This window comes from Peromyscus californicus, unplaced genomic scaffold, assembly GCF_007827085.1.
Source record: "Peromyscus californicus insignis strain IS unplaced genomic scaffold, ASM782708v3 Scaffold_11__1_contigs__length_118956290, whole genome shotgun sequence".
Classification (NCBI taxonomy): domain Eukaryota; kingdom Metazoa; phylum Chordata; class Mammalia; order Rodentia; family Cricetidae; genus Peromyscus; species Peromyscus californicus.
Genome location: NW_026294402.1, coordinates 16,039,581 through 16,067,491, shown reverse-complemented (window position 1 = coordinate 16,067,491; position 27,911 = coordinate 16,039,581). Strand labels below are relative to the sequence as shown.

At 42.1% G+C, this 27,911-nt stretch overlaps 2 protein-coding genes across 12 annotated transcripts in view; one reads left to right on the top strand and one right to left on the bottom strand.

Annotated features, from left to right (window-relative positions):
- The window catches only part of LOC128119784 (zinc finger protein 778-like), a 53,949-nt gene extending 38,657 nt beyond the window's left edge, over positions 1-15,292 (bottom strand). For 7 of the 11 annotated variants that reach the window (XM_052753376.1, XM_052753401.1, XM_052753409.1 and 4 more), the window contains exons 1-5: positions 6,074-13,892; positions 5,481-5,569; positions 4,689-4,815; positions 1,997-2,068; positions 1,450-1,532 (exon numbers count right to left, since the gene is read on the bottom strand). In XM_052753376.1, the coding sequence (XP_052609336.1) occupies positions 1,450-1,532; positions 1,997-2,068; positions 4,689-4,815; positions 5,481-5,569; positions 6,074-6,089 (387 nt within the window). In that variant the 5' untranslated portion in view covers positions 6,090-13,892. The other 4 variants (XM_052753367.1, XM_052753385.1, XM_052753446.1 and 1 more) reach the window with 4 other exon arrangements.
- LOC128119761 (zinc finger protein 426-like) overlaps positions 1-27,911 on the top strand; it is a 167,716-nt gene that overhangs the window by 60,632 nt on the left and 79,173 nt on the right. The gene's annotated exons all lie outside the window — the stretch shown is intronic.

Genomic DNA, 27,911 nt, shown 5'->3' with positions numbered 1-27,911 from the left:
GAAAATGTCAGATACCAGGGAACTGGAGTTACAGACAGTTGTGAGATGCCATGTGGGTGCTGGGAATTGAATCTGGATCTTCTGGAAGAGTATCCAGTGCTCTTAACTGCTGAGCCATCTCTCCAGCCCCTGAGCCATATCTCCAACCCCGTAGTTTTATTTTTGAGACAGGGTCTTACTATGTAGCCATGGCTGGCCTGACGCCCAATATGTAGAGAAGGCTGGCTTTAAACTCATAGAGATCCACTTGCCTTTGCCTTCTGTATACTGGAATTAAAGGCATGTGCTACCACACCTGATCTCTTGTCCTTCTTCTTCTTCTTCTTCTTCTTCTTCTTCTTCTTCTTCTTCTTCTTCTTCTTTTTCTTCTCCTTCTCCTTCTTTCTTCTTCTTCTTCTTCTTCTTTTTAGAAGATGCCTCTCTCTTAAATAGCTCTAGTTCTCCTAGAACTTGATATATAGACCAGGCTAGCCTCAAACTCAGAGATCTACCTGCCTCTGCTTCCCAAGTGCTTGGATTAAAGGTGTGCACCACCACGTCTGGCTTGGCCTCAGTATTTTAATGAAATTATTTTAAGAACATCAGAAATCAGTAATATATATGCAGGAATGTGTACTTAGAAGGACTCTATCACCCCAAGTTTTGGCCTACACTCTAAGACATTTCTCTTAATAGGACGGATATTACTTCTCTTATGTATTTATCATTTGTGTTGATTTTCTACAAAATTCCCAATCTTTTCCGAGTGTGGTAAATAAGAAATCTGGTTAATATCATCAACACTGTTCTCTCTTTTTGATAAAGGAATGAATTATGAAGTATGTTTAACTTTTTTATAGCATGTTTAGAATTTCTGCCATGTTTTCTTTCAAATTGAAAAATGCAACTGTAGTTTCCGTTTGGGTTAAGCTCAAAATAATTGTTAAGATATGCACAAAAGTGCTGTAAAAGCTAGTATCTAGTTACACATGTGGGGCCAGGTACTTGCGGAATTTCTTTCTTTTTTAGTTATACTGGGTGAGGTATATAGATCTTACTGAGTTTGAGGTCTTCCTCGTCTACACAGTGAATACCAGGCCAGCCAGGCCTATGTGAGATCCTGTCTCAAATAAATACAATAAACAAATAAAATTACATTTATTTATTTTGCAGCAGTGTGCACCAAGAGGTAAGAGGACAACCTGTGAGAGTCAATTCTCTCCTCCTACCATGTGGGTACTGTGGATCAAACTCAAGTTGTCGGACTTGAAATCAAGAGCTTTTACCATTGAGCCATCCTGGCCAGAGGGATCTCTTAAAGAAAAGGTTTTATGATAGGTTTGGGACACCCAAAAATTCCTTATATTCAAAATACTTCTAAGATACACTGCTGCTCCCTCCTGGTGCATGCTATTTGGTTTTCTCTACCGCCTATGAATGAGGGAAATAAATATCTCTGGCCAATCTTACTGTTTGTATTCCACTGGAAGTCTGTCCCCTCAAAAAATCCTGACGCAATGTTGACTCTTTGGTGCCAAGTGGCATTTCCCATTCTGAAGATAAACAGAAAAACAAAATTAAGAGTTGGAGAAAAATAAATGGTCAGTTACAAAGTTAAAAGACATACAGGTTTTTTGATTGTTCCCACTGAACCTGGCTAAGAAGAAAAAAAAGTGTAATCATTTTGACCAGGTCAATAAAATGACTACACTAAGGATGTGAGTTTTAAATGTTTTATTTCAAACTGACTCTTTGAAAATTAAAACTCATGGCAAACAAGAACTATACTATTAGGGCTGTGAAGTAGCAAAGATCTGAGCAAAGAGTATATAAGACCATAAACATAAAACACAATAGGTCATTTTGCAAAATTACAGGAAAACCTGCGAAGGCAAAAAATAAGTGTATGAAGCAGAGGCTTTTGTACCTTTTCAGGTACATGGCCCACACATAAAGCCATCAAATGCATCTTTAAAAGATTTCACTTTAATTCTAAATACATTCTTCACAAACTCACCTTGGAGATCTTCTCTGTGCAAATCCTCTTCTTCCAACCAGGAGATCAGACTGGGTTTGATGACCTCACATCCTTATACATGGCAAAGTGCATTCATGGAGGAAGTTCATGCAAAAGAGTATAAAAGTCAGTATAATTCAGGAGCTGTTTGGTTTTTTGTTCTGTTCTGTTTTGCTTTGTTTTTGGTCAGGGTATCACTATGCAGTCCTAGAACTCGATATGTAGACCAGGTTGGCCTCAAACTCACAAAACACTGCCTGTCTTCCTCCTGAGTACTTCGATTAAAGGTGTGTACCTTGGGCTGGAGAGAGGGCTCAGCGGTTAAGAGCACTAGCTGCACTTCCAGAGGGCCCGGGTTCAATTCCCAGTACCCATAACTGTCTGTAACTCCAGTTCTAGGGCATCTGACACCCTCACACCAATGCACACAAAATAAAGTTAAATAAATTATTTAAAAATTAAATAAAGGTGTGTGCCACCATGCCAGGACATGAAGCTGTGCTTCTAATGAAACAGGGCAATTATTTCAGAAAGGTTAAACAAGCAAATACTGCCTCTTCTATGCCCTGATGATTAACTACTGCTGAACTGACACCCCAATGATGATTATATACAGTCTAAGAAAACACTAATACTTCAGGTCAAATAGAAAGTAAAGTGAAACAAAGATAATTTTACTTTCAAACAGCAGGCTACATAGCATCAGATTCATCTAGGTTAAACTCACATAAGTAGGATGTACTTTGAATTTCTGACTTAGTATGTCAAAGGAAGAAAATGACTACATTTCTATATTCTTCTTTCTCTCACTTTTTTGCGGGACAGGGTAGTGATGGGGATTATACACAGGGACTTGCATAGAACACCTAGCTACTTCCCAGCTCAATAAGTTTGATTTTTTAAAATTTATTTATTTATTTTGAGACAGGGTCTCACTATGAGCTCTAGCTGTCCTGGAATTCATTATGTAGACCAGGCTGGCCTTAAACTCACAAAGACACATCTGCCTGTGCCTCTCAAGTGCTGGGATTAGAGCTATGCACCACTATGTCAAGCCAATAATTTATGTTTCTAACAAGGTGATTGGTAGTGATGCCATTCACATGATACAGCATTTTGCGAACCACCATAGAAAATTAAAAGGCACAATGGCCCCTACTTATTCAAGGTTTCATTGTCTGTGGTTAGTTACATACTACCCACCTGTCCTGGAAATATTAAATAAATTTCCAGAAAAGATTCATATAAAATTGCACACCATTTTGAGTAGCATTATAGAATCTCACACTATTCCTCTGTTCTACCTTGGATGCAATCATCCTTTGCCCATCAAAGCCACACTCCATCAGCTACCTGCTCCACGTCATTTAGCACCTTTCTGAGTAGCTTGCTTGGTGCAATACAGTAAAACTTGCCAGACATGGTGGCACAAACCTTTAATCTCAGCATTTGCACTTGGGAGGCAGAGGCAAGTGGATCTCTGTGCATTCAAGGCCAGCCTGGTCTACACAATGAGTTCCAGTTCAGCCATGGCTAAATAATGAGACTGTCTCAAAACAAAACAAAAAACAGTACAGCGACACTCATGGGGCTCATGGAGCTCTCATTTTACTAATGGCCTCAAAACAACAGTAGTCATGATGGCAACTCAGATATGCCAAAGGGAAGTTGTAAAGTGTGGACGGGAAACCTGCATGCTGAGATGCTGAGGTTGCTATTCTCTACTCTTAGCAGTTCTCTCTCTCTCTCTTTCCTTTTTTTGTTTTTTCAAGACAGGGTTTCTCTGTGTAACAACCCTGGCTGTCCTATAGACCCTACAGACCAGGTTGGCCTCGACTCACAGAGATCCATCCGCCTGCCTCTGTCTCTGAGTGCTGGGATTAAAGGCGTGTGCCACCACACCCAGCTCAGGAGTTTTATTTCTTTTTTTTTTTTTTTTTTGGTTTTTCGAGACAGGGTTTCCCTGTGTAGCTTTGCGCCTTTCCTGGAACTCACTTGGTAGCCCAGGCTGGCCTCGAACTCACAGAGATCCACCTGGCTCTGCCTCCCGAGTGCTGGGATTAAAGGCGTGCGCCACCACCGCCCGGCCTAGGAGTTTTATTTCTTGTTTGAGTGTTTTGCCTTGTATATGTATATGTGTACTATGTGCATACAGTGCCCCAGAGGCCACAAGAGGCAGCCAATCTCTGGAACTGAACTTACAGGTAAGGTTGTGAGCTGCTATTTGGGAGCAGAGAACCAAACCTGGGTCCTCTGCGAGAGTAACAAGTGCTCTTAACTGTTGAGCTATCTCTTCAGCCTAATGCTAAATCTACTCCCAGGCCAGACTTCCAAGAAGTCTCCAGCCAGATGTTTATGGTACATATCTGTAATCCCAGCACTTGGTAAGTGGAGACAGGAAGATCAGAAGTTCAGGGTCAACCTTAACTACAATGAAATCTTATTTCCAAAAATTAAATCTCTAATCTGTGAAATCAGGAAAAAGTAACTCAAAATATTCAGTTCAGTTCATTTCCATCTAGTTCTAGACATCCACTGGGAATCTTGGATCTTTTCTTCCACAGACAGACTATGGTACTAGGACACAGTCTGTGTGTCTCCTACTTTCCATTGCATTCTGATCCCTCAGGACACCCAGGATATACCATCCCTCCCCTCCCTAAGAAGCCATAAGGAGCCGTGGCAGTCCTACCCGCTGAGGCCAGGTTCTGGTAGTTCTCCAGCATCACCTCTCTGTAGAGGTCTCTGTGAGCTTGATCCAATAAAATCCACTCTTCTTGGGTGAAGTCCACAGCCACATCATCAAAAGTTACCGAGACCTAAATCACACACACACACACACACACACACACACACACACACACACACACACACACAGAGTTTGAGTAAACAATAACATAGGCACCAATGTTCTCTACAGTCGAAGAAGTGAGACCCAACACCCATACAGAAATCTGAGAGCTTCCATTGACTGCCCCAGGGCTTAGTGGTCCCAATACCCCTGCCCACACCTACACTTAACTTGTTGATATGTTCCAGTCATTTACTAATAATGACCCTCTGACAGGTGAACAAACCTTGCCACAACCAGACTAGAAGCCCTTTTCTCAATTTCTTAAAATGTACTTCTAAGCACACTACACGTTACCTTAACAGTGATAAATACTACTACAAAAAAAAAAAAAAAAAAAAGGACACTAGATCTTCTTTATCATCTGTCAGAATAACTGAACTGGACATAATTAATGTGCATTTGGCATCATGAGTGTCAAGATTAATTAGTAATTATTGAAATCCTGGGATGATTTTCAGGTAATACCTCAACCATATCAGAGTCCCCACTCTCTCAGAAATTCCGCTAGGTACTCAGTTCTTCAGGGGCTTCTACTTGTTTTAGAAGCTCTGGACGTAAGTCTGCCCTGAAGAACGTGTATCTGCAAGGTAGGGGTAAGCATGCCACCTGTGGGACACAGTTCCTACACACCTGGTAACAATTTGTCAGGCAATCAGCCACCATCTTTTCTACCGTTATCTTTTCTTCAAGAACGGCGTCTGAGTCCCTCCAGGGAGTTCCTGGAAAAGACAAAAGACATGAGAGCCCAGAGCTGCCTTCTTATACATCCTGACTCATTCTGTCTGCCATATCTCCTTTTCTGTGGCTGTGATAAAATACTCAGACAAAAGCAACTTACGGAGAAGGGGCTTATTCTGGCTCACAGTTTCAGGGTACAGCCCAGCATATTGTGGTGGGAAGGTAAAGGAGCTCAGAGCAACGGTCACATCACAGCCACAATCAGGAAGCAGAAAAGCAAGGGATGCATTGCTCAGCTCACTCTCCATCTTATACAGTCCAGGATCCTTGCCGAAGTTAAGATGGGTCTTCCCCCATAAATTAACCTAATCAAGATAATCCCTCACAGACATTCTCAGAGGTTACCCTTAATCTAGATAGTATCTCAAAGGTGTGCCCAGAGATCTGTCCCCTAGGTGGTATTAGAACCTGTTGACAATTAACAATAACCATTACACAACCCTAATATGAAACCCATGCAATCCTGCACACCTGAGAAAACTCACCCATAGATACAAACATGATGCTAGAGCAGTCAGTCCTGTGACACCCAGAAGCAGGAAACGAGTGGGCGGACCATGCTGCGCACTGGGAAAATGTCTCATAGGGAAGACAACTTCAAGTCAGAGAGGTGACACTTGATTTTCCCCTAGTAATATATTTCATGAGGATTATATAGAACTTTTCAAAACACACATATAAGGAAGGCGTCAGACTTACCATCTGCATTATTATGGTTTGGGTACTGAAATGTTCTCACAAATTCATGTGTTGACTATGCAATATTCCTTTACACTGTGTAAATATATGTCACTGTGACTGGTTTAATAAAAAAGCTAAACATGTGAGTTCAAGGCCGGCCTGGGCTACCAAGTGAGTTCCAGGAAAGGCGCAAAGCTACACAGAGAAACCCTGTCTCGGAAAACCAAAAAAAAAAAAAAAAAAAGCTAAACAGCCAGTAGCTAGGCAGGATTTTCAGGGCAGAGAGAATGCTGGGGAAGAAGGGCGGAGCCTCAGGAGTCACCAGCCAGTCGTGGAAGAAGCAGCACAGAGAGTACACAGACGAGGCAAATGAGCCTTGGGACAGCATACAGATGAATAGAAATGGGTTGATTAGGTCATAAGAGCTAGCTAAAAACACACCTACGCTATTGGCTGGGCTTTCATAATTAATAAGAAGTCTCCGTGTGGTTATTTGGGAGCCAGCCATCCCAGTGAAAAACTTCACCTACAGTTGATAGCTTGGTAATACAGCAGTGTACACGTCCTTTGGTAGGTGACTGGGTCATGAGAGATCACCAGTTGATTAAACAATTGATTAACTATGGATGCATAACTTAATGGGCCATTATGAGGTATCAGAATTAGGGTGTGGGACCTAGATGGAAGAAGTAGGTCACTGAGGATGTGTTCCCAAAGAAATTATTTTTTTCTGCACTCTTTCTCTTGCTGTTTCTGCTTCCTGGCTGCTGTGGGGTGGGCAGCTCCGTTTCACAGTATCTGTCCCACCATGATGTTCTGCTCAGAAACAGGGTCAAGCGAACTTTGATGAAAACCTCTGAAGCTCAGAGCAATAAACTTTTTCCCTTATAAGATGCTGGTGTCAAGCTTTTCTTTGTTTTGATACAAGGTCTCATATAGTCTAGGCTGACCTCAAGCTTGATGTGTAGCCAAGGATAAACTTGAATTCCTAATCATCCTACCTTACCTCTCAAGTGATGGAATTACAGGTATGCACTACCATACATGGTTTATGTGGTGCTGTATGAAACCAAGGTCTTTGGGCATACTAGGCAACTGATCTACCAACTGATCCCAGCCCCAGTCACAATTTTATCACAGTGACAGGAAATTAACATGAGCATTTACTAGTCTACTAAAAGGTAAACTAAGCAGAGTAGTATGACTGTTCAGGCTGGGATCATAGGAATCTTTATTATTCAGGGGACTTAAATCAGATTCCCTGAAAAGGAACGACAGGTCTGGCAATGGAAAACATCAGCAGTTGCCATCCTGAAGGTGGCACTGCCCATATGCTCCTTTTTCCATGCTAAGGCAACCTCACTTAGGTATCTCAAGGGATGGTGAAACGCAACACTTTATTCGGGGTTATCAGGAGCCTGCTCCTACCAATCATCAAAAAGCAATAGTTCATTATCATACATGAGCTCACTTTCCACATATGATGTAAGTAAAAGCTACTAAAGGCAATGCACCTTGTTTTTTTGAAGATTTATTTATTATGTATACAATGTTCTGTCTGCATGTATGCCTGCAGGCCAGAAGAGGACACCAGATCTCATCACAGACTGTTTTGAGCCACCATGTGGTTGCTGGGAATTGAACTCAGGACCCTTGGAAGAGCAGACAGTGCTCTTAACCGCTGGGCCATGTCTCCAGCCTGGCAGTGCACCTTGTAATGGAGTATTATTAACAACACTGTCATTTACTGAAGACCAATGTGTGAACATGCAATATACCTATATTTATATATAAACTGGTTGATTATTATTTTTAAAACTAATTACATTTTATTTTGTATATAGAGGAGTGTCCACCTTGCACATGTGAAAGTCAGAGAAAACTTGGTTCTTTCCTTCCACCATATGAATTTGGGGGATTGAACCCAGGTCATCTGGCATGGGGCAAATGCTTTTACCAGACGAATCATCTTGCTGGTCCTATATAAACGTATTTAATTACTTCACCAACCCTTCACAGTAGGCATAATGGAAAAACAGGTCTAGACACTGCAAGTAACTGTTTAAATATGTTAGTTACATAGTGGTGAATTTAGACTGAATGCAGGAAGTTGTTGCAAACTTCTCATCTTCTGTCTGTCATGTTTTATTTTCTAAGACTGGAACTAGAGATTCTCCTGCCTCAGTTTCCAAGTACTGGGATTAAAGGCATGCGCAGCCACGCCTGGCCTTAATCTCCTGTGATTGTCATTCTTGCCTCAACAGGCTCAGAAGTACAGCCGAGACCTGTACTGTACAATATAATATAGTAGTGACTTCCACAACTACGGCTGATCACTTCTATGAAGTCATGATTTTTTTTTTTTTGGAGACAAAAATCTCATGTAGCCCAGGCCGGTCTTGAACTTGCTATAAGACTGAGAATGACTTTTAACTCCTGATCCTCCTGTCTCCACCTCCCAAGTATTAGAATTACAAATATGTAATACCATACCTAGCTTGAAGTTAATATTTCTAAAGGTCTGGTTTGTTTGTTGGTTGGTTGTTTAAGACTAACCTAGAATTTCAGATGTAGAACAGGCTAGCTTCAAACTCACAGAGATCCATCTGCCTTTGCCTCTCAAGTCCTGCCATACCCAGGTGAACTATAATTTTACGGTGTCCTGATTGACTGGTGTTTTTGTTGTTATTGCTATTGTTTGGCAAAGTACTCAGAGTCCCGTCCATGCTAGGCAGGCACTACTGCTGAGCTATACTGCCAGGCTCCAGTTCACCTTTAACATGTCTTACCTCACAGATGGACCAACTGAAGAGCAGGCCAACCCAGTGGTTATTTTCCTACTTCCTACATGTGTAACTATATATAGACATTCTTGGCAGCTGGCAGAATCCCTTCAATTAGCTGTCTGGCATATAAAGTGGAGGCTTTTATGATAGAAGCAAACAGAGCTGGGTGTGGTAGCCCACACAATCCACACACTTGGGAGGGTGAGGCAGAAGGATTACTACAAATTCCAAGCCAACTGGAGCTACATAGCAAGATCCCGTCTCAAAAACTGAAGAATCCCCTTCTCATGCTTCACAGAAATAGAAAAACAAACAAACAAAACCAACACCAAAACTACCTTAAAATTCATATGGAAACACAAAAGACCCTGAATAGCCAAACAATCTTAAACAAAAAGAACACAGAGTCAACAGTCATAAAAACAATATGGTACTGGCACAAAAACAGACATGGAGGGGGGCTGAAGAGATGCCTCAGCGGTTAAGAGCACCAGCTGCTCTTCCCAAGGACCCACGTTCAATTCCCAGCATCCACATGGCAGCTCAGCCATCTGTAACTCCTGTTCCAGGGGATCCAATGCACTCATACAGACATACCTGCAGGCAAAACACCAATGTACATAAAATAAAAATAAAAAATTATATTAAAAAGGACATGCAGACCAATGCAACAAAATCAAAGATCCAAACATAACTTCAGCATTTAATATTTGACAATGATACCAAAAACATAAGCTGAAGAAAAGAAACATCTTCAACAAATGGTGCTGGGGAAATTGAATGTCTGCATGTAGGAGCATAAAAGTAGACCCATATCTACCACCTTGCACAAAAACTAACTCCAAATGGATCAAAGGCCTAAACCTGAAACCTGAAATAGTGAAACTGTTAGGAGAAAACATAGGTATTACCCTATATCATATAAGCATAGGAAAAGACCTCCTGAGTAGGACTCCATTTGCGCAAGAATTAAGCTCAACAATTGCCAAAACTAAAAAGCTCCTGTGCAGCTAAAGAAACAATCAACTGGAGCCAGACAGATCTCTTCGAGTTCGAGACCAGCCTGGTCTACAGAGCGAGATCCAGGACAGGCACCAAAACTACACGGAGAAACCCTGTCTCGAAAAACAAACAAACAAACAAACAACAATCAACTGGGTAAAGAGGAAGCCCACTGAATGGGAAAGAATCTTTGCTCATTGGACATCTGACAGAGGATTAATACCCTGAATATATAAAGAGCTTAAAAAAAAAAGGAAGAAAGAAAAGAAAAAGAAAGAAAGAAACAAACAAAACAAACAAACAAAAAACCCACAAATGACCCATTCATAAAATGGGCCTGGGACCTGAACAGAGTTCTCAAAAGAAAACAAAGTTTCAAAAATGTTGATCATCCCTAGCAATTGGGGAAAAGCAAATCAAAACAACTTTGATGGTAAAGCTCAACCAACAACAAATGCTGAATAGAGTGTGGGGGAAAGGAACCTTCCTTCATTGTTGGGGAGACAGCAAACTGGTACAGCCACTACAAGAATCAGTGTGGAGAATCAATCAATCAATCAACCAATCAATCTTTCTCTCTCTGGTTTTTTGAGATAAAGTTTCTCTGTATAGCCTTGGCTGTCCTAGAACTTGCTCTATAAACAGGGCCAGCCTCAAACTTAGAGATCTGCCTGCCCGTGCTTCCCAAGTGCTGGAATTAAAAGGCGTGCACCACTATATGACTCAAATGTGGAGAACTCTCAAAAAGCTAAAAATCATTTGACCCAGCTATACCACTTCTTGGCATATGCCCAAAGAACTCAACATCTACTCCACAAATACTTGCTCAACCATGTTCATTGATGCTCTATTCACAATAACTAGAAACTGGAAACAACATAAATGTTCTTCAACTGACAAATGGATAATGAAAATGTTACGTATACCTTATGGAATACTCTTCAGCTGTGAAGAAAAAATGAAATCATGAACTTTTCAGGTAAATGAATGGAACTACAAAAGATCATAATGAGTGAGGTACACAAGACCAAGAAAGACAGACGTCACGTGTTCTCTGTCACCTGAGGCTCCTAGCTCCAAATCTTCAGATGTGAATATACAACCTGGAGTAGCTGTGGAAACCAGGGAAGTAGAAAGGACCATTTCTGGAGTCAGGAGAGTGGGGTAGTAACAGAGAGGAGAATAGCACAGTATGATTGATCTGAAATGGGAAATAGGAAAAATGGGGGAGGGGCTTTAATTAGGAAGAGGGAGGGAGAAAATACAGAAGGAGGGTAAAATAATAGTAAGGATGTCCGAAAAAGTTGTAAGATCATACTATCAACTATCTACCTAAAAATATCCATAGTACACCTAAGTCTGTATAAATATACATATATAGTTAAAATGAAAATTTCTCATCTGAACTGACAATGTTCCCTTCAAGAACCTAAGATCACTTATCCCAATACCAGGCATGAGAAGTCCTCTTTTGAGTTGTTGGTTGGGCAGTCCAAGAGACTTCTAAAACATACAGGCTATTGCAATTACCCTTGCTTGCCCCCCAGAGATTGAAGGAAGTCCCTATTGCTGAAGACACCATGCATTGATATTTATGTGTGTAACAAGAATTAATGGAAAGAGGCAATAAATATGAAAGAGAGCAAGAACAAGGCATATGGAAGGGTTCGGAGGAAGGAAAAGGAAAGGAGAGATGATGTAATTACAATCTCAAAAATAAGAGAGAAATTGAACAAAAAAGAAATAATTGGGGAGTCTTGGAAGTCTCTACCCTCATGCACAATAAACCAGATGTAATAAAGTGCCCTTGAGAAGTTTAGAATTGAATACCAACATGAAAGACTTGATATAACTAGCAATCATGCTAGTTAAGCCATCCAACACAACTTATTGTTGTCTTCACCTGACCTACTGCACTAACCCTTTAGAAGGTTTCAATGGCCAGTGTAAAGGTCCCTGAGTCTTGAAGTAAAACCATCAGCTACATGAAAATAAGCAGGTGGTCATACCAATTGTTTTGTTTTGAGACAAGACTTCATTATGTAGCCCAGGCTAGCCTTGTGATCCTCTGCCTCACTTTCTGAGTCACTGCAATTACTGGCCTCTGCCATCACACACATCTTCAAATGATTGTCAATATGGCATATACTGACAAGGTTAATGTTATTTTCCCTTTTCTAGTTTGTAATGAACAGAAAGCAGGTCGCATTGGCCTGACAAGATGAATAAATAGGGTATCTTTATATCACCATCCCTCTTATCTGTCTACTCTTCTGGTTTATACCATAACAGTCCCCAGAAGACTTGACAGAGCATGAAGCAGCCCACAGGTAAACTATGGTGGCATTGTGTTGGTTAGATCCAACAACTTAAAAGTTTCAAAGTTCTATAAAAACTTTTGTAAGAGATCCACGGCTGGGATAGTGGCATGTAACCGGTGAGGCAGAGGCAGGCAGATCTCTGAGTTCCAGGCAATCATCATCTACTTATCCAGCTCCAAGCCAGGCAGGACACACAGGGAGGCATGGTAATACACACCTGTAATCCCAGCACTAAGGAAACAGGGGCACGAAGATTGTCAATTCAAGACTCTCTAAGCTACATAAAGAGACTTTATTCAAAAGTAAAACAAAGGAACCGTACCACCCACTTCTCCCTCACCCCCAGTCATGCAGGAGTGGGAGGTGGGCTGGTGAGATGGCTTGCTTGCCCGCTGACTGAGTTCAATCCCCAGGATTCAAAATAGTAGGGGGACTCCAAGTTGTCTTCTAACCTCCACGTGTCTGTTGTGGCATCTTTGCACACACACACACACACACACACACACACACACACACACACACACACATATGGAAGTATACCAAAAAAATTGAAAGTGTGGAAGATTTAGGGGTGAGATTTTCTAAAGGTTCAGTGCTGTAGTCAAGACATTCATTTGAAGATTTCATTTAGGTTATTGCTCCTCAATTGCTCCTCATACCAACCCAAACAAGACACTTTACAGAAATTTGACTTTGGAGTGTAACATTTCCAAGATTTGAATGTGTTTTAACACACCTGCAGTCACCTATAGCCTCCAGTTTCAAGTGCAGGCCAGAACCAGTTAAGACAACTACAGCAGAAGGGGCCTCAGCAGGCAAAGGGGCTCGCCACAGAAGCCTGGAGACCTGGATTCAATCTCCAGAACCCACAAAAAGAAAGAATGGACTCCATCAAGTTGTCCTCTGGCCTTCATGTGTGTGCTATGGCACATGCACAGCCACACCCACCATACACATGTATACAAGAATAATAAATGTTTTTAAAGATTTATTTATTATGTATACAGTGCTCTGCCTGCCTGACGGCCAGAAGAGGGCACCAGATCTCATTACAGGTGGTTGTGAGCCACCATGTGGTGCTGGGAATTGAACTCAGGACCTCTGGAAGAGCAGTCAGTGCTCTTAACCTCTGAGTCATCCCCCCAGCCCATAAATATAAAGCTTTAAAGCATATAATGCAAGGTTTTCAAGTCCTGATCTGCATTATTCAGCAGATCCAAAGATGTCCAAGTGCCAGACGACACCTTGGCCTTCTTGGTACTTTAAAGCAACCCTGAGCCTTTTGTGTACCTGCTTCTGGAGGCTAAACTCAGAGCCTCAGGTTTGCCGAGTAAGTTCGATACCATTGGGCTACACACACTCCACGCACCATGCCCTCTTTTAAAGATGAACTCTTCTGCTTTTGAGAAACAGCTGTGGCTCACGACCAGAACATTCACAGGGTGACTACAGACACACAGTTACTAAAGCAGAAGTGAGTAATTCCTGACCATGTGCCCCAAGAAGCATACGCTACTTACCACCAACTTTTACTGCAGTTTACAAACCTCTCCTTTGGAGCTATTGTAAGTACATAGAAAAGAAAAGAAAAAGGAAGAAACACAGGTATTTTTAAACATCCCATGAGACTTCAATTAGAAATAGCAAAATGTATGACTTTCTTAAAGAATGTAAAACTCTTCAAAAGTTACTACAGAGCCAGGCATGGTGCTAGACACTGGAAATCCCTACACCTGGGAGGTAAAGGCTGGCGGATCAGGAGTTCCTCAGTTACATAGCAAGGCTGAGGCCAGCCTGGGTTACATGAGACCCTATTTCAAAGAACAAACAGAGGCCATGGAGGTGGATCGGTGGGTAAAGGCCAAGCCATAAAACCCAAGTTTGAACTCCAGCACCCAGACGGTGGGAAGAGAACCAACTCCTGCAATTGTCTCTGACCTCCGAGGCAGGGGAATTCCTGTTTTGAAATTCTCTAAGGATGCACAGGCCTAGGAACTTCACATGGAGAGGGCGGAGTACTCTTGCTTTCACCAGCAGAAGGCCTTAGTCACACAGTATCTACATTTATGTACAAAATATTCAGGGCGGGGGTGTGTGGCTCACTGAATGAGCAGTTTTACTAGCAGTAAAGTCAAGAAGAGAGGTAAAGACTGAGAAAGAGTAGAGAAAGGAAAGGGAAGGAAGGAAAAAAAAGAAAAGGAACGATTAAAGAAACAAACATTCAGGGGGGTGTGGTGGCGCACGCCTTTAGTCCAACACTACCGAGGCAGAGGCAGAAGGATCTCCACGAGTTCGAGGCCAACCTGGTCTACACAGCGACTTCTCGTGCAGCCAAAAAAAAAAAAATTAAATAATTAAATAAATAAATAAATAAAATAAACATTCACATTCACTCCCAAACAGAAATGTTTATTCCTAGACACCTAAGAATACTTTTTCTACCATAATGTCCAGTGTCATGTGACAGAATTAAACAGACGATGTCAAGACAAAGCCACGCTGTGCGTGGGAAGCTTCCTTCACAAACCCCAGCCCGCGGCGCTCACCCGAGCTCCACGATCGCTGGGTCGCGCGGAGGCGGCGGCGGCTGCAGGGCGATGCCAGCGGCGGAGCTCCGTCCCCTGGAAGACTGACTAATCTGCAAGGCGGCTGGGGAGTTTTCTGCAGAGGGGGCCGAGCCGACGGCAAGCCCCTGGGAGGCCGGGGAGCGTTCTCAGCGGTGGAGGGAGGCGAGGTGCACGTGAGACCCGCCGTCCCGGCTATGGGCCTTCGCGGACACAGCCACGCCCTAAACTGACCCTTCACGGCCGCCGTCGCCTCCACCTCCGCGACTCCCTAGGAGTAAAGATGGAGCAGAGGTGGAGAACGGCACTGCGAACTACAGGATGCAGCCATCGCTGGGGGGGGGGGGGGGGGAGGCCTATGTGGCGTCACTTCCCCTTCCGCTCCGGAGTGTAGCCCGGGAGATTCGGGTCTCGGCTGTCCTGGACGGAGATGGCGTCCTTGGAGCGGAGAAATGGCTCTGGGGTTAAGAGTGTTGCTCTTGTTGAGGACCCAGGTTTGATCCCAGCACCCAGATGGCGGCTCACAGTTCTCCCCGTCTGACTTAAATCTTAAACCCGTCTCTCTCTGTCTGTGTCTCGCTCCTTCTCTCAAGAGGCAAAGGCAGGCAGATCTCTGTGAGTTCAGGGCTAGCCTGCATAGTGAGGCAGAGAGACTGAGATGATTCTGGAGCCAAATATGAGAGACTATGGTCCAGGAACACAGATTTGAAGTTACCCCAAATTCCACATGCAAATGTGGTTACTCTTTCACAAAATTATTATAGTAACGGAACAAAGGAAATTATAAAGCATGTAACAGACCTTAGCACAACTGACGCCATGATGGAAGTATCATTCAGGCTGTAAAACTCAGCATGTAGACAGCACCACCTGCTAAAACAAAGGCCTAACCCATCAAAAATCTATAGTTATGAGAAAGTTTCTAAATGTAATAACCTTGCTTTTTGGCTTCTGTAGTTCTGCTTCTGGCTAACTGTTAAGTGAAGTATGTCAACATGGTTTTGTGCTTAAAAGCTCACGCTGAGAAAGCCTCGGGGTTACACCGGGATCGTGACCACCCAGTGTAGTTACCAGCTAGCTAATAAAGACATTTAATTGGCTTAAACTTGTGTCCGAGCAGTCTTCTCTGGTGGATACCCCACAACAAGCACAATCCCAGATACATTGGTGGAAACATCAGGTAGGTCTGTTTCAGAAAAAGGAGAAAAATCTCCTCTCTAGGCATCAGATACAATCTTAATCCTTTGTTTAATGGAAGCTACTGCTGTTCATACAGACTTAATAGTCACAAAGATATTGGGTCATATACAGGGCAAGAAATGGCTACTAAGGCTACTAAAGACTGTTGGATTTTGTCAAAGGCTTTTCCTGAACCTATTGAGGTGATTGTGTGGCTTTTGTCTTTAAGTCCATTTATGTGGTTTATTACATTTATTGACTTGTATGTGTTGGACCATCCCTGCATTTCAGGGATAAAGCCAATTTGCTCTGATACAATACTCTTAAAATGTTTTTTAAAGTTTTAAAATTAGATTTATGCATTTTATTTTATGTGTCTTGCCTGCATAGATGTCTGTGCTCCACATGCATGTTTGGTGCCCATGGAGGTCAGAAGAAGGCATCACATACCCTGGAACTGCAGTTTACACATAGTTGTGAACCAGCATGTGCAGGGAATTGAACCTGGGTCCTCTGCAAGAGCAATAAGTGCTCTTAACTGTTGAGCTATCTCTCTAGATATAGATACATTCGTACATGCGTAACCCTTTAAATGTATGCCTTTATTCTGTTTGCAAGTATTTTAATGAGCATTTTTTGTGCGTCTATGTTCTGTTGAGTCTGTTTTTGTTGTGGTCTTTATCTGTTTTTGATATTAGAGTGATATTGTGGAGTGCTTCTGTTTCTCTTCTTTCTTCTCTTCTTTATCTCTTTCTTTTCTTTCTTTCTTTCTACAATTTATGAGGGCTGGCTATAGATCTTTAAAAGTCTGATAGAATTCTCCTGTGAAGCCATCTGGCTTTTTGTTACAGTTTCAATCTCCTCATTTGTTATGGGTCTCTTTAGGTTGTTGACTTCTTGGTTTAGTTTTGGTGGTTTGGCTGAATCTAGAAATCATCCATTTCTTTTAGGTTTTTCCAACTTAATGAAGTACAGATTTTTAAAATATCCCCTTATAATGTTCTGAATTTCTTTAGTGTATATTTCCCTGTTGATTTCTAAACCTGTTAATTTGGGTCCTCTTTTCTTTTTTTTTTTCTTTTGGTTTGTTGGGCCAAGTGTCAATCTTACTTACCTTCTTAATGAACCTGCTTTTAGATTCAGTGATACTTTTTTTTTTTTTTTTTTTTTTTTGGTTTTTCGAGCAGGGTTTCTCTGTGTAGCTTTGCGCCTGTCCTGGAACTCACTTGGTAGCCCAGGCTGGCCTCGAACTCACAGAGATCCGCCTGGCTCTGCCTCCCGAGTGCTGGGATTAAAGGCGTGCGCCGCCACCACCGCCCGGCTTAGATTCAGTGATACTTTATATTGTTCCAGGGGATGTGATGCCTTCTCCTGACCTCCATGGGCACCAAACATGCATGTGGCGCACAGACATCTATGCAGGCAAAACACACATAAAATAAAATCAGTCTATTTCATTGATTTCTGCTCTGATTTTTCTTATTTCTTGCTATCAACTGGGTTTGCATTTGGTTTGTTTTTGTTCTTCCAAATTTTTGAATTGCATCATTGTCATTTATTTGTACTCTCCGATTTTTTTAAAACGTGGGCACTTAGAGCTATACATTTCTCTCAGCATTCATTGCTTTCAATTTATCCTGGAAGTTTTGTTGTATTGTGTTTTCATCTTCATTTAGTACCAGAAAAATTTTAAATCTCTTTTTTGATTTCTTGTTGAAGGGACCTGAGTACTGCAGGATGCTCCCCTCTGGACCCTGGCTTAGGCACAGACCACACCCAAACACCAATATCCAAGCACAAACCAAACACAAATCAATCCTTTATTAAGCAAAGCAGAGACAAGGTGGCTGAATCTGAATTGCACAGAAGCTTTGTAAGTGTTAATTTTAAGAGGGAAAAAGGGGAGGTCTGTGTTAGAATGAGCTGGGATGAGTAAGTTCTGATTGGGTATTTCAATTAGTGTAGTCAAAATCATGAATTTTGATGGTTGGACTTTGATGTTTTGACAGTTGGATCTTGGTGATCAGTCTCAGGAATGAGTCAGGCATAAGAAAGTGGCCAAGTAAAGGAATAGACCTTGGTGACTAGCATTAGAAATGTCATCTAACGGTTTAGGAAGGGAGAGGGAAGGGTAAAAGGCAAAACCTGTTGGTGCCATGGCTGCCGTGCTCTGGCCTGCTAGAACCCTCCACTTATTTGCCCTGTTCATCATTCAGTAATGAGTTGTTCAAGCTCCATGAGTTTGTGCGTTTACTAAAGATTTGTTTTCTGTCCATTTTAAGTTTGACCTACTGAGGTCAGATAGGATACAAAGAGTGATTTCAATCTTTTAAAATTTGTTTTATGTCCCAGGATATTGTCTATTAGAAATTTTCCATGTGCTGCTGAGCTGAATATGTATTCTTTGGTGTTTGGGTGGACTATTCTTCATATATCTGTTAAGTCCATTTGATGTATGATGTCAATTCTAATGTTTCTCTGTTTATTTTTTTGTCCAGATTACCTGTCTATTGGACAAAGTGGAGTATTGAAATTACCTACTGTTATTATTCTGATCCCACCCCTTGGGGCCACCCTGCATCCTGATGTAGAAGCCTCTTCTTAAGGAAAAACTCCGCTCCTCTCTCTCTCCTTCCACGTTTCCTCCCACGAGGTGTACACCCCCCCTTCCCCTCTCTCTCTCTGTCTCCCTCTTTCTGTCTCTCTGCCTCTTTATCTCTCTATTATAATAAACTCTCCACATGGATACAGCATCTGGGTGTGTATTACTGGCCACTGCCGCTGCTGCCATGCCCACATGGCATGCATCTGCCCATCATGTTTCCCTGCACATGTGGGATACCCTCAGGCCCCTCCTCATAATAAATCATAACACCTACTATTAATAGATTGATGTTAATCTGTATCTTAAATCCAGTAGTACAATTTTTATGAAATTGGGTACACCAGAGTTTGATACATGTATTTAGGAGAGTAGTTCTTGTGTAGAGAACCTCATGCTCACAGATAAGCACTAGAGAAACCAGGAGCATTATACATGCAGGCTTTTCTCTTTAACAAAAGGGATGTGTATCTGTTTTCTACCCAGAAGCCTGGGAGTGGATGTAGCCTGGTAATCTGTGCTACTTGTAGGGCAAGCCACACCCAAATCCCCCAGACTATTTGTTATCCCAGACTCTTCCTTCCTGGACCTTTATCTTTAGCTTTGTTTCTCAGTCCCCATACTTAGGGGAGATAGTACATGTATTTCATAGCCTGCCGATGATTATGTTATCTGTGACTATGACTGAGACCACTAAACCCTTGGGCCTTAAGCTATGGAACCCATGGGTTTGTTTTTTTTTTGTTTGTTTTTTTTTATGGAAGAGGTCATATATACTTTGCCAAAGAGTTTCTGTGCAGTTGAATCTTAAGCTTTATTGTGCACATGGAATTGAGATAATTGTTATCATGAAACTTTTTTTCCGAAATTGTATTATACATAAATATGTTTAAAATAAACTGCCTGTGTCTGGCTCTAGAACTTCGCAACACCAACTAAGTTGTGTTGAACCTGCTTCCTTCTTGCCTCACATAGATTGTTACCCTGCTGGCTGTGGCATTTGAAGGGACCCCCACATTCTTGGTTAATTGTTCTCTTGATTCAAATGAACTCTCTCTGGTTTTTTGAGACAGGGTTTCTCTGTATAGCCCTGGTTGTCCTGGAACTAGCTCTATAGACAAAACTGGCCTAAAACTCACAGTGGTTCACCTACCTCTGCCTCCCAAGTGCTGGGACTAAAGGCGTGTGCCACCACTGCCCAGAAAAGTGTCTCTTTTTATCCCTTCTGATTAATTTTAGTCTGAAGTCTATTTTGTCAGATATTAGGGTAGTGATGCCTGCTTGCTTCTCAGTCTTATTTGACTGGAGTACTTTTATCCATTCTTTTTCCTCTAAGGCAGTGAAGATCGTTAAAGCTACAATGTGTTTCTTGTAGACAGCAGATAGATGGATTTTGTTTCTTGATCTATTCAGTCTGTGCCTTTTGATTGGAGAATTGAAGTCATTAGTATTTAAAGTTATTATTAAAATTTGTATGTTAACTATGGTCATTGTGTTGTTGATCTTTGGAGATATTTGTGTTTTCACTTGTGTGTAGGGGATTGTTTGTTTGAAACAGGGTCTCTACATAGCTCTGACTGTCCTGGAACTCACCAGGCTGGCCTCAACTCATAGAGATCTGACTGCCTCTGCCTCTCCAGTGCTGGAATTAAAGGCGTGAACCACCATGCCTGGGGGTACTTTGTATTTTTAATAATTATGCATTCTTATTTCTTTCCACAGTATTTCTACTATGCTCATTTCTCTTCAACCCAAAATATTGCTTCTTGTATTTTTCTTAGATTTAGTTGAATGTAATATTTTAGGCTATGCATAATGTGGAAAGTTTTTCTTTCTCCTTCAATTATGGTGGACAATTTTGCTGAGTAGATTAATATAGGCTGGCTATCTTTCACAATCTCAATATCCAAAGTCCAAAGTTGAATTAATGCATTTGGCATTATGATATGGCAACAAGTTTGTGGGGATCTGGGAGTGGAATGTGATGTTTTGGATGAGAGGGGCCCTCTCAGGCTCATATATTTAAAGCTTTGTCCCTAGTTGTTAGAACTGTTTAGGGAAGGATTAGAAGGTGCAAACTTGTTGGAAAGGGTGTGTTATAGGGGTTGGACTTTGATGTTTCAAAAGCCCAAGCCAGGCCCAGTCTCTCTCATTCTCGGCCTCATGCTTTGGATCAGATGTAAGATTTCAGCTCCAGCGCCATGCCTGCCTGCCTGCTGCCATGCTTCCTGCCATGCTGGTCATGGATCCACTCTCTGAAGCTGTAAGCAAGCCCTCAGTTCTTTTAGAAGTTACCTTTGTTGTGGTGCCTCTTTCACAGAATAGCAAAGTAACTGAGACACAAGGCTTTCCTCTGAATTTTCTATCAGGGTTATTGGCTGTTTTGATTCCCTCTTCATTTTAGTCCTCCTCAATGTTTCAGTCTTCTTATTGGATTCTTTCTCACATCCTGGATCGTCTTCATCATTGCCATCGGCTTTGTGTTTTGTGTTTTCTTGGCCATCACTCAATTGTTTATTCTCTTTAAGTTCTTTCTCCTTAATTTCATTGAGAGGTTTCTTTGTGTCTTCTTTAAACTCCTTGAATTCTTTGATGAAGTTTATGAACTATTCCTTTAAATTCTGTGACTTAAAGTTCATCTAGGTAATTCTCATTGGTGAACATTTCTACAGGGCTGGTAGATTTTGAAGAGAAGACACTGGCTTGATCTTTTATATTGTTAATTTTGAGATGAGATCATGCCAGGTGGATGTCTTTTGTTAGTTCTAAGTTTGATATGGTCAGAGCATGTTTAGAAAGACTAGAGGATGTGCAGGTGGGTTGGGAATGACTTGGGTGGAATGAAATCAGATGGTCAGAGGGGACTGGGCTGTACAGGATCTGCCTCCTGTTTTAAGCCTGGAGTGTGGGTAGATCTGGCTGGGTGAAAAGTTTGGTTGTGGGGTGGGGGGAGGTTTGAGGGTTGGCTAGGTAGGAAGGGTCCTGGTAGAAGCCTAGAGATCAGTTGCAGCACTGGGAGGGAGGCCAGTCTAGGCCAGGGCGTTGGATGTGAGACCCAGGTTAGAGCTGGCAGGTTGGAGAAGACGCATGGGTGGGGAGAGTCAGAAAGATTCACCAGAATAGACCATAGAGAAAGATGAGGGAGATATAGCTGAGTGGAGAGGTTGGATGCAGTGTTAAGGGACTTGTGGGCAGTGGCTGTTAGGGTAGATCCTGGTAGATTACATAGAGGTAGGTTGCAGTGTAGGTAGAGAGTGGCCAGACTAGGCCAGGACACCAGATGTGGGACTTGAACTAAAACTGGTGAGTTGAGGAAAAGGTATGGATGGGAAAGTCAGTAAAACTCATTGGGGTAGACCCTGGAGAAGGAAGTGGGGAGTCTGGCTGGGTGGGCAGATTGGATGTAGTACAGAAAGGCTCAAATACATTTTAAAAGTTAAGTGTCTTTAATATACATATTTCCTTAAAAGTCCAAAAGTCTTTTAGTTGTGGGCTCACGTAAAATAAAAAATAATGTAGACTTCTTACTTAAAAGGGAAGAACCAGAACATAGTCACAGTCCAAGCAAAACCTAACAGTATAAATAACTCAGTGTCCAGTACCTGGGATTCATTCACTCTTGTTCTTCTGGGCTTTAAAGTGCTTGGATGGTCTCAATGCCAAGGCTCAGCCACTGTAGCGCACACAGCATGTTCTATCGGCTCAGGTTGGCTCCCCTTCACAATTGCTGCTGTCCTTGGTGGTCACATGGTCCTGGAACTTCCATTGTACTGAAGTTTCCACTGCAACTGACTGCATCTTCATCAACGCCTTCTGACCTCCCTGAAGGGACTCTGACCCTGCCACTCATGGCCGTACCATTGAAATTTGGTTTAGGTTTAATTGTGACTGTCTGGTCTTTCCTCTTGATCAAGAAACCAAACTTCAGCTTCTCTATGACTCCTTCATTCTAAAGCTCTCGTGCTGCCAAAATCAGTAACACTTTGGAGCCTCTACACATTACCAAGGTTAGCTACCAGCTTGAGATGCAGCCTTAGCCCCATCTGGACCACAGCTTCTATGTGCTGGTGCTCAGGAAATACTTCCCAGAAGATTTCAACTCAATGACGCTGGTCTCTCGTTAATCACAGCTTATTTCCCCAGTTGATCAGCATTGCTTGTTCCAGTGAAATAAAGGTTTCACTTCAGTGGTTGCCTTGGCTAGTGTTTATGTCCACTTGACACAAGGTAGAGTCATCTGAGAGGAGGGAACCTCAATTGAGAAAACGCCTCCACAAGACTGTGCTGTAGGCAAGCCTGTGGTGTTGTGGGGTGTTCACCAGAGAAGACTTCTCAGACACAAGTTTAAGCCAATAGAAAGTTTTTATTAGTCAGCCAGCAACCACACTGTGTGCTTGGGATCCCAGTATAGCCCTGAGCCTTTCTCAGGATGAGCTTTTAAGCACAAAAACCATGTTCTGAGTTGACATACTTCAGTTAATGAGGACAGTTAGCCAGAAGTGAAACTACAGAAGTATATGGACTTTGATGAATTAGGTCTTCATTTTTGGCAGGTGGTACTGTCTGCGTGCTGAGTTTTACAGACTGAATGATAGTTCCATTATGGGGTCAGTTGTGCTAAGGTCTGGGGCCCTGTTACAGTAGGATATTTCCTCAATTAGTGATTGATGTGGCATTGTCCAGCCTGTTGTGGGAGGTGCCACCCTGGGCTGGTATTCCAGGATTCTATACAAGAGGAGGCTGAGCAAGTCATGGAGCAAGCCAGTAAGCAGCTCCCCTCCATGGCCTCTGTGTCAGCTCCTGCCTCCAGGTTCCTGTCTATTTGAGTTCCTGCCCTCTTGCCTTCAATGATGAAAAAGTGAGTGAAATAAACCCTTGCCTTCCTAGATTGTCTTGGTCATAACGTTTCATCACAGTAACAGAAGCCCTGGCTGAGACAGTGATGCTGGTCTATTGTTAATCACATCCAGTTCTTCAGCCCAGTTGACCAGAAACCATAGATTTACAGGAACTACTCTCAAACTTCTCTGAAACTTCACAAGCCATACCTCAGTTGTACAAATTGTTCTCTGCGTTCTTATCTTCCAAGCTCGCACAGAATAGCCTGTTAAGCTCAAGTTGCAGGCAGTCTATGATATGACTGAGCCCATGTATCGGAAAAGGAGAGAATATTGAACCCCAGGACAGACAGTAGATAAGGCTCTTCATTCTTAACTAATAGGATGGGTATTCTGGGGAGTAGGCTATACTAGACACTGGGAAGACATTACCTTCCTGAAGAATTCAGCCAGTGAGAAATTTGGGGCACAGGTAGAAAAGTAGGATTAGTAATATAAAGACCACTGTCTTGTGTTTTAATATCCTTAAAAGGCATGTACTTATGTATAGTGGTAACAAGGCTGGCAACAATGCTGGACACAAGTAAGAACAACTGGGGACCAGCAAAGAACAACAGCTATTACCATTGAAGGTCTGAGAAATGGGGAGACCCACTCACAGCAGGATGGCCACAGTTGTGGTTGTGAGAAATGTCAAGCAGTGTCTTGTAACTGTGCTAGTTGCAAGTAATTGTTGTGAGTAGTTAGTCAGCATAGGCCAGAGACTCTTAGGCATCCCAGCTGCTCTTTCAATATGAGATAATCTAGTGCTGCTCGGTTTTGTAATACAGCTGTCCTAACTTCTCCTAGTTCTTGATTTAATTCTCCTAATAGTTGAGCTGTTATATTAGTGGCTTTGTTAATAGCGCAAGCCAGTTTTATAGTCTTCTGCTGAATGCCTACAATAAGGCTGAGTACAAGCAGAAGAAAAATAGCTACTGTAGCTGTCACAGGGATGGACATAAGCTTTACATGGTGATCACAATCAATAGGAAGGTTTCAACATTTTGTGCATAATGCAGTTGGATGTCAGTCAATGTGCAAAGCGTGTGACCGAGGGCACATAAACCAGAAAAAATGGTTCAAAGAGAAATAAAAGTATGGTTCCTACAGAAGAGGGTAAAGCCTTTTCTTGTGTTAAAAATTGGTTGTGTGGGGGCTGGAGAGATGACTCAAAGGTTAAGAGCACTGACTATCCTTCCAGAGGTCCTGAGTTCAATTTCCAGCAACCACACAGTGGCTCACAGCCATCTGTAATGAGATCTGGTGCCCTCTTCTGGCGTGCAGGCATATATGGAAGCAGACTATAATAATTTTTTAAAAATTGGCTGTGTGCTGGGTGGTAGTGGTGCATGCCTTTAATCCCAGCACTCGGGAGGCAGAAGCAGGTGGATCTTTGTGAGTTCAAGGCAAGCCTGGTCTATAGAGCGAGATCCAGGAAAGGTGCAAAGCTACACAGAGAAACCTTGTCTGGAAACCTCCCCCCCCAAAAAAAATTGGCTGTGAACAACCCCACACTGAGAATTTTCCTCATTATGTCAAAACATAAAAAACAGTTATAGAAGACAAAAGATGTATAAGTCCTTGAATATTTCCCCAAATTATGTTAGGCTGGAATATGACATTGTCACTAGCAATGTTAACAGATTCAATAGGAGGAATTCATAATCCCACCAAATTTGTCTTTAATAAATTTGGTATAGAAGCGTCACCAAAAATGAAAAAGAAGTTTTATTAAGCACCCCCAATAACCATTTGCAGCCATAGATTATTACCCGAGAGTCCTAATGACCTCATAGCTAGTTCAGGGATGGACATGTTACTGTGTGCTGTAATAGTATTTTTTTTGCCCTTTTCCCATTTTTGATAATGATATAACCCTTGATCCCCAAATTCAGCTTGTAATTTAAATATTCCAAAATCAATATTTCCCTTTTTGATTGATCTGATAAATTATGTCATTCCATATTCTCAGGTTCAGTTTGTTTAAAAATTGCTCATTTCCTATCTTCCTAATTAACAATGCCAACTTCTGGAGTTCCATTAACATGAACACATGAGCATCTCAATGCTATAGGTTGGCCCAACTTTGGTGTCACCTGTAATGGAGGTAGACAATTTAATGACATTATCATAAGAAATGGATTCAGGAGTTATAGGCTGATGATTTTACTCCAAGCTTCATTGTGGGAGCCCACAGAGGTTTCCTAGTGAGATCTGCGCTTGCTTTACCCAGCAGGTCTGTATAAGAGGATGATTGGACCACAGGCCTGGGTACCAGGTGTTTGGAAGGGTCTATACCTGGCTATATCTAGCAAGGGGAAGGTCTTTGGCCTCACCCCATGGCGTTGTTATAAAAAACCTTTTTGAATAAAGTTCTGGGCCATTGGGTATTGACCCAAGTCCTCCTGAAGCTATAGCAGGTCTTATGTAGATATATGTGGTCCCACATTGGGCACCATTTGTAGTCAGACCATTTTTGTTTTTGTTTTTTTCGAGACAGGGTTTCTCTGTGTAGCTTGGAGCGTGTCCTGGAACTTGCTCTGTAGACCAGGGTGGCCTCAAACTCATAGAGACCCACTTGTCTCTGCCTCCCGAGTGCTGGGATTAAAGGCATATGCTACCACTGCCTGGAATGTAGTCAGACCTTCTTATCAGAACTGCCAGCTCCCTAATAATGACACAGAGACTTATTATTAATTATAAAAGCTTGGCAGATAGCTTAGGCTTGTTACTAACTAGCTCTTACAACTTAATCCATTTTTATCAATCCACTTTTTGTCTTGTGGCTTTATTACCTTTATTCTGTACTACCCATGTTGCTTCCTCTCCATCAGGCTGATGACTCCCCACTTCTTCCTAGCATCCTGTGTGCTTGAAAATCCTGTCTAGGTATTGGATGTTCAGCTTTTTGTTTAACCAGTCAGAATGACACATCTTCACAGTGTGCAAAAAGATTATTCCACACATTATTTACTTTTCTATTCTGTGATAAAACACCATATCCAAGGAAACTCATAAAAGAATTTAATTAGGGATCATGGTTCCAGAGGATTAGAGTTCATGACCATCATTGTATGAAACATGACATCAGGTAGGCAGGCAGGCAGGCAGGCATAGTACTGGAGCAGTGGCCAAGAGCTTACATTTTGATCCACGGGCATTAGGCAGAGGGAAAAAAAGGCAAACTGGAATGACATGGGCTTTTGAAACCTCAAAGCCCACCCCTATTGGGCGCATTTTCATTCAAATCACCCATCCTCTGCCTCCTCAAACTCCTATAAGCAGTAGGAATTGATGAGAGATACTAACACTAGCTGAGCAGTCTGAACACTAAGCTGCCTGAAAAAAACCACTTGTCAAGCTGTCTACAGGTTATAGGTTTCCAGCTTTCATGGACTTCCACCCATGCTGGGGTAGGATTTTGGTGATGCAACTGCCTTTGAGTCATTTCTGCTCCTGTAACTAAAATGTCACCCATATTCCTATAAGTAACTGCAATAAAAGTCACTGGTCCACCAAGTTAGACTTTGGTGGTATCGGTACTTTGTTCTATCATCTGTTCTTCCTTTTCTTCTTTCCAGTTGTTTTTGTTTTTGTTTTGAGACAGGGTCTTTCCACATAGCCCTGGCTGTTCTGGAATTATGTAGACCAGGCTGGCCTTGAACTCCTTGTCTGTTCTTTATCTGGTATGAGTAGACATTTGCTCACATCTCCCTAGGAATAGTGTCACACATCAACCATGGAAGTCACATAGAGGTGGAAGGAGAGAGCTGACTCCACAGTTATCCTCTAGTCTTCATATGTGTGCCATGGCACATCATGTGCATGTACACGCACACACACATACACATGCACGATACACAATAAATAATAATAGTAATAATATTAATAAAAACAATAATGGGGGCTGGAGAAATGGCTCAGTAGTTAAGAGAACTGGTTGTTCTTCCAGAGAACAGGGTTAAATTCCCAGCACCCACAAGGCAGCTCACAACCACCTGTAGTTCCAGCCTCAGGGGATCCAGCACTTCCTTCTGGCCTCTGCAGGAACCAGGCACACATGTGGTACACAGACATACATGCAGGCTTTAAAATCCCATACACATAAAATGGAATAAAAAATAAGTATTTTACATGATGACCATTCTATTTAAAAACGTGTGTGTGTGTGTGTGTGTGTGTGTGTGTGTGTGTGTGTGTGTGTGTGTTTTGTGTATGCATGTGCACATATGTGTAGGTGCCCTAAGAGGCCAATGGTGTCAGAGTGCCCTGAAACTGGAGTTATGGGCCACCCAACATAAGTACTGA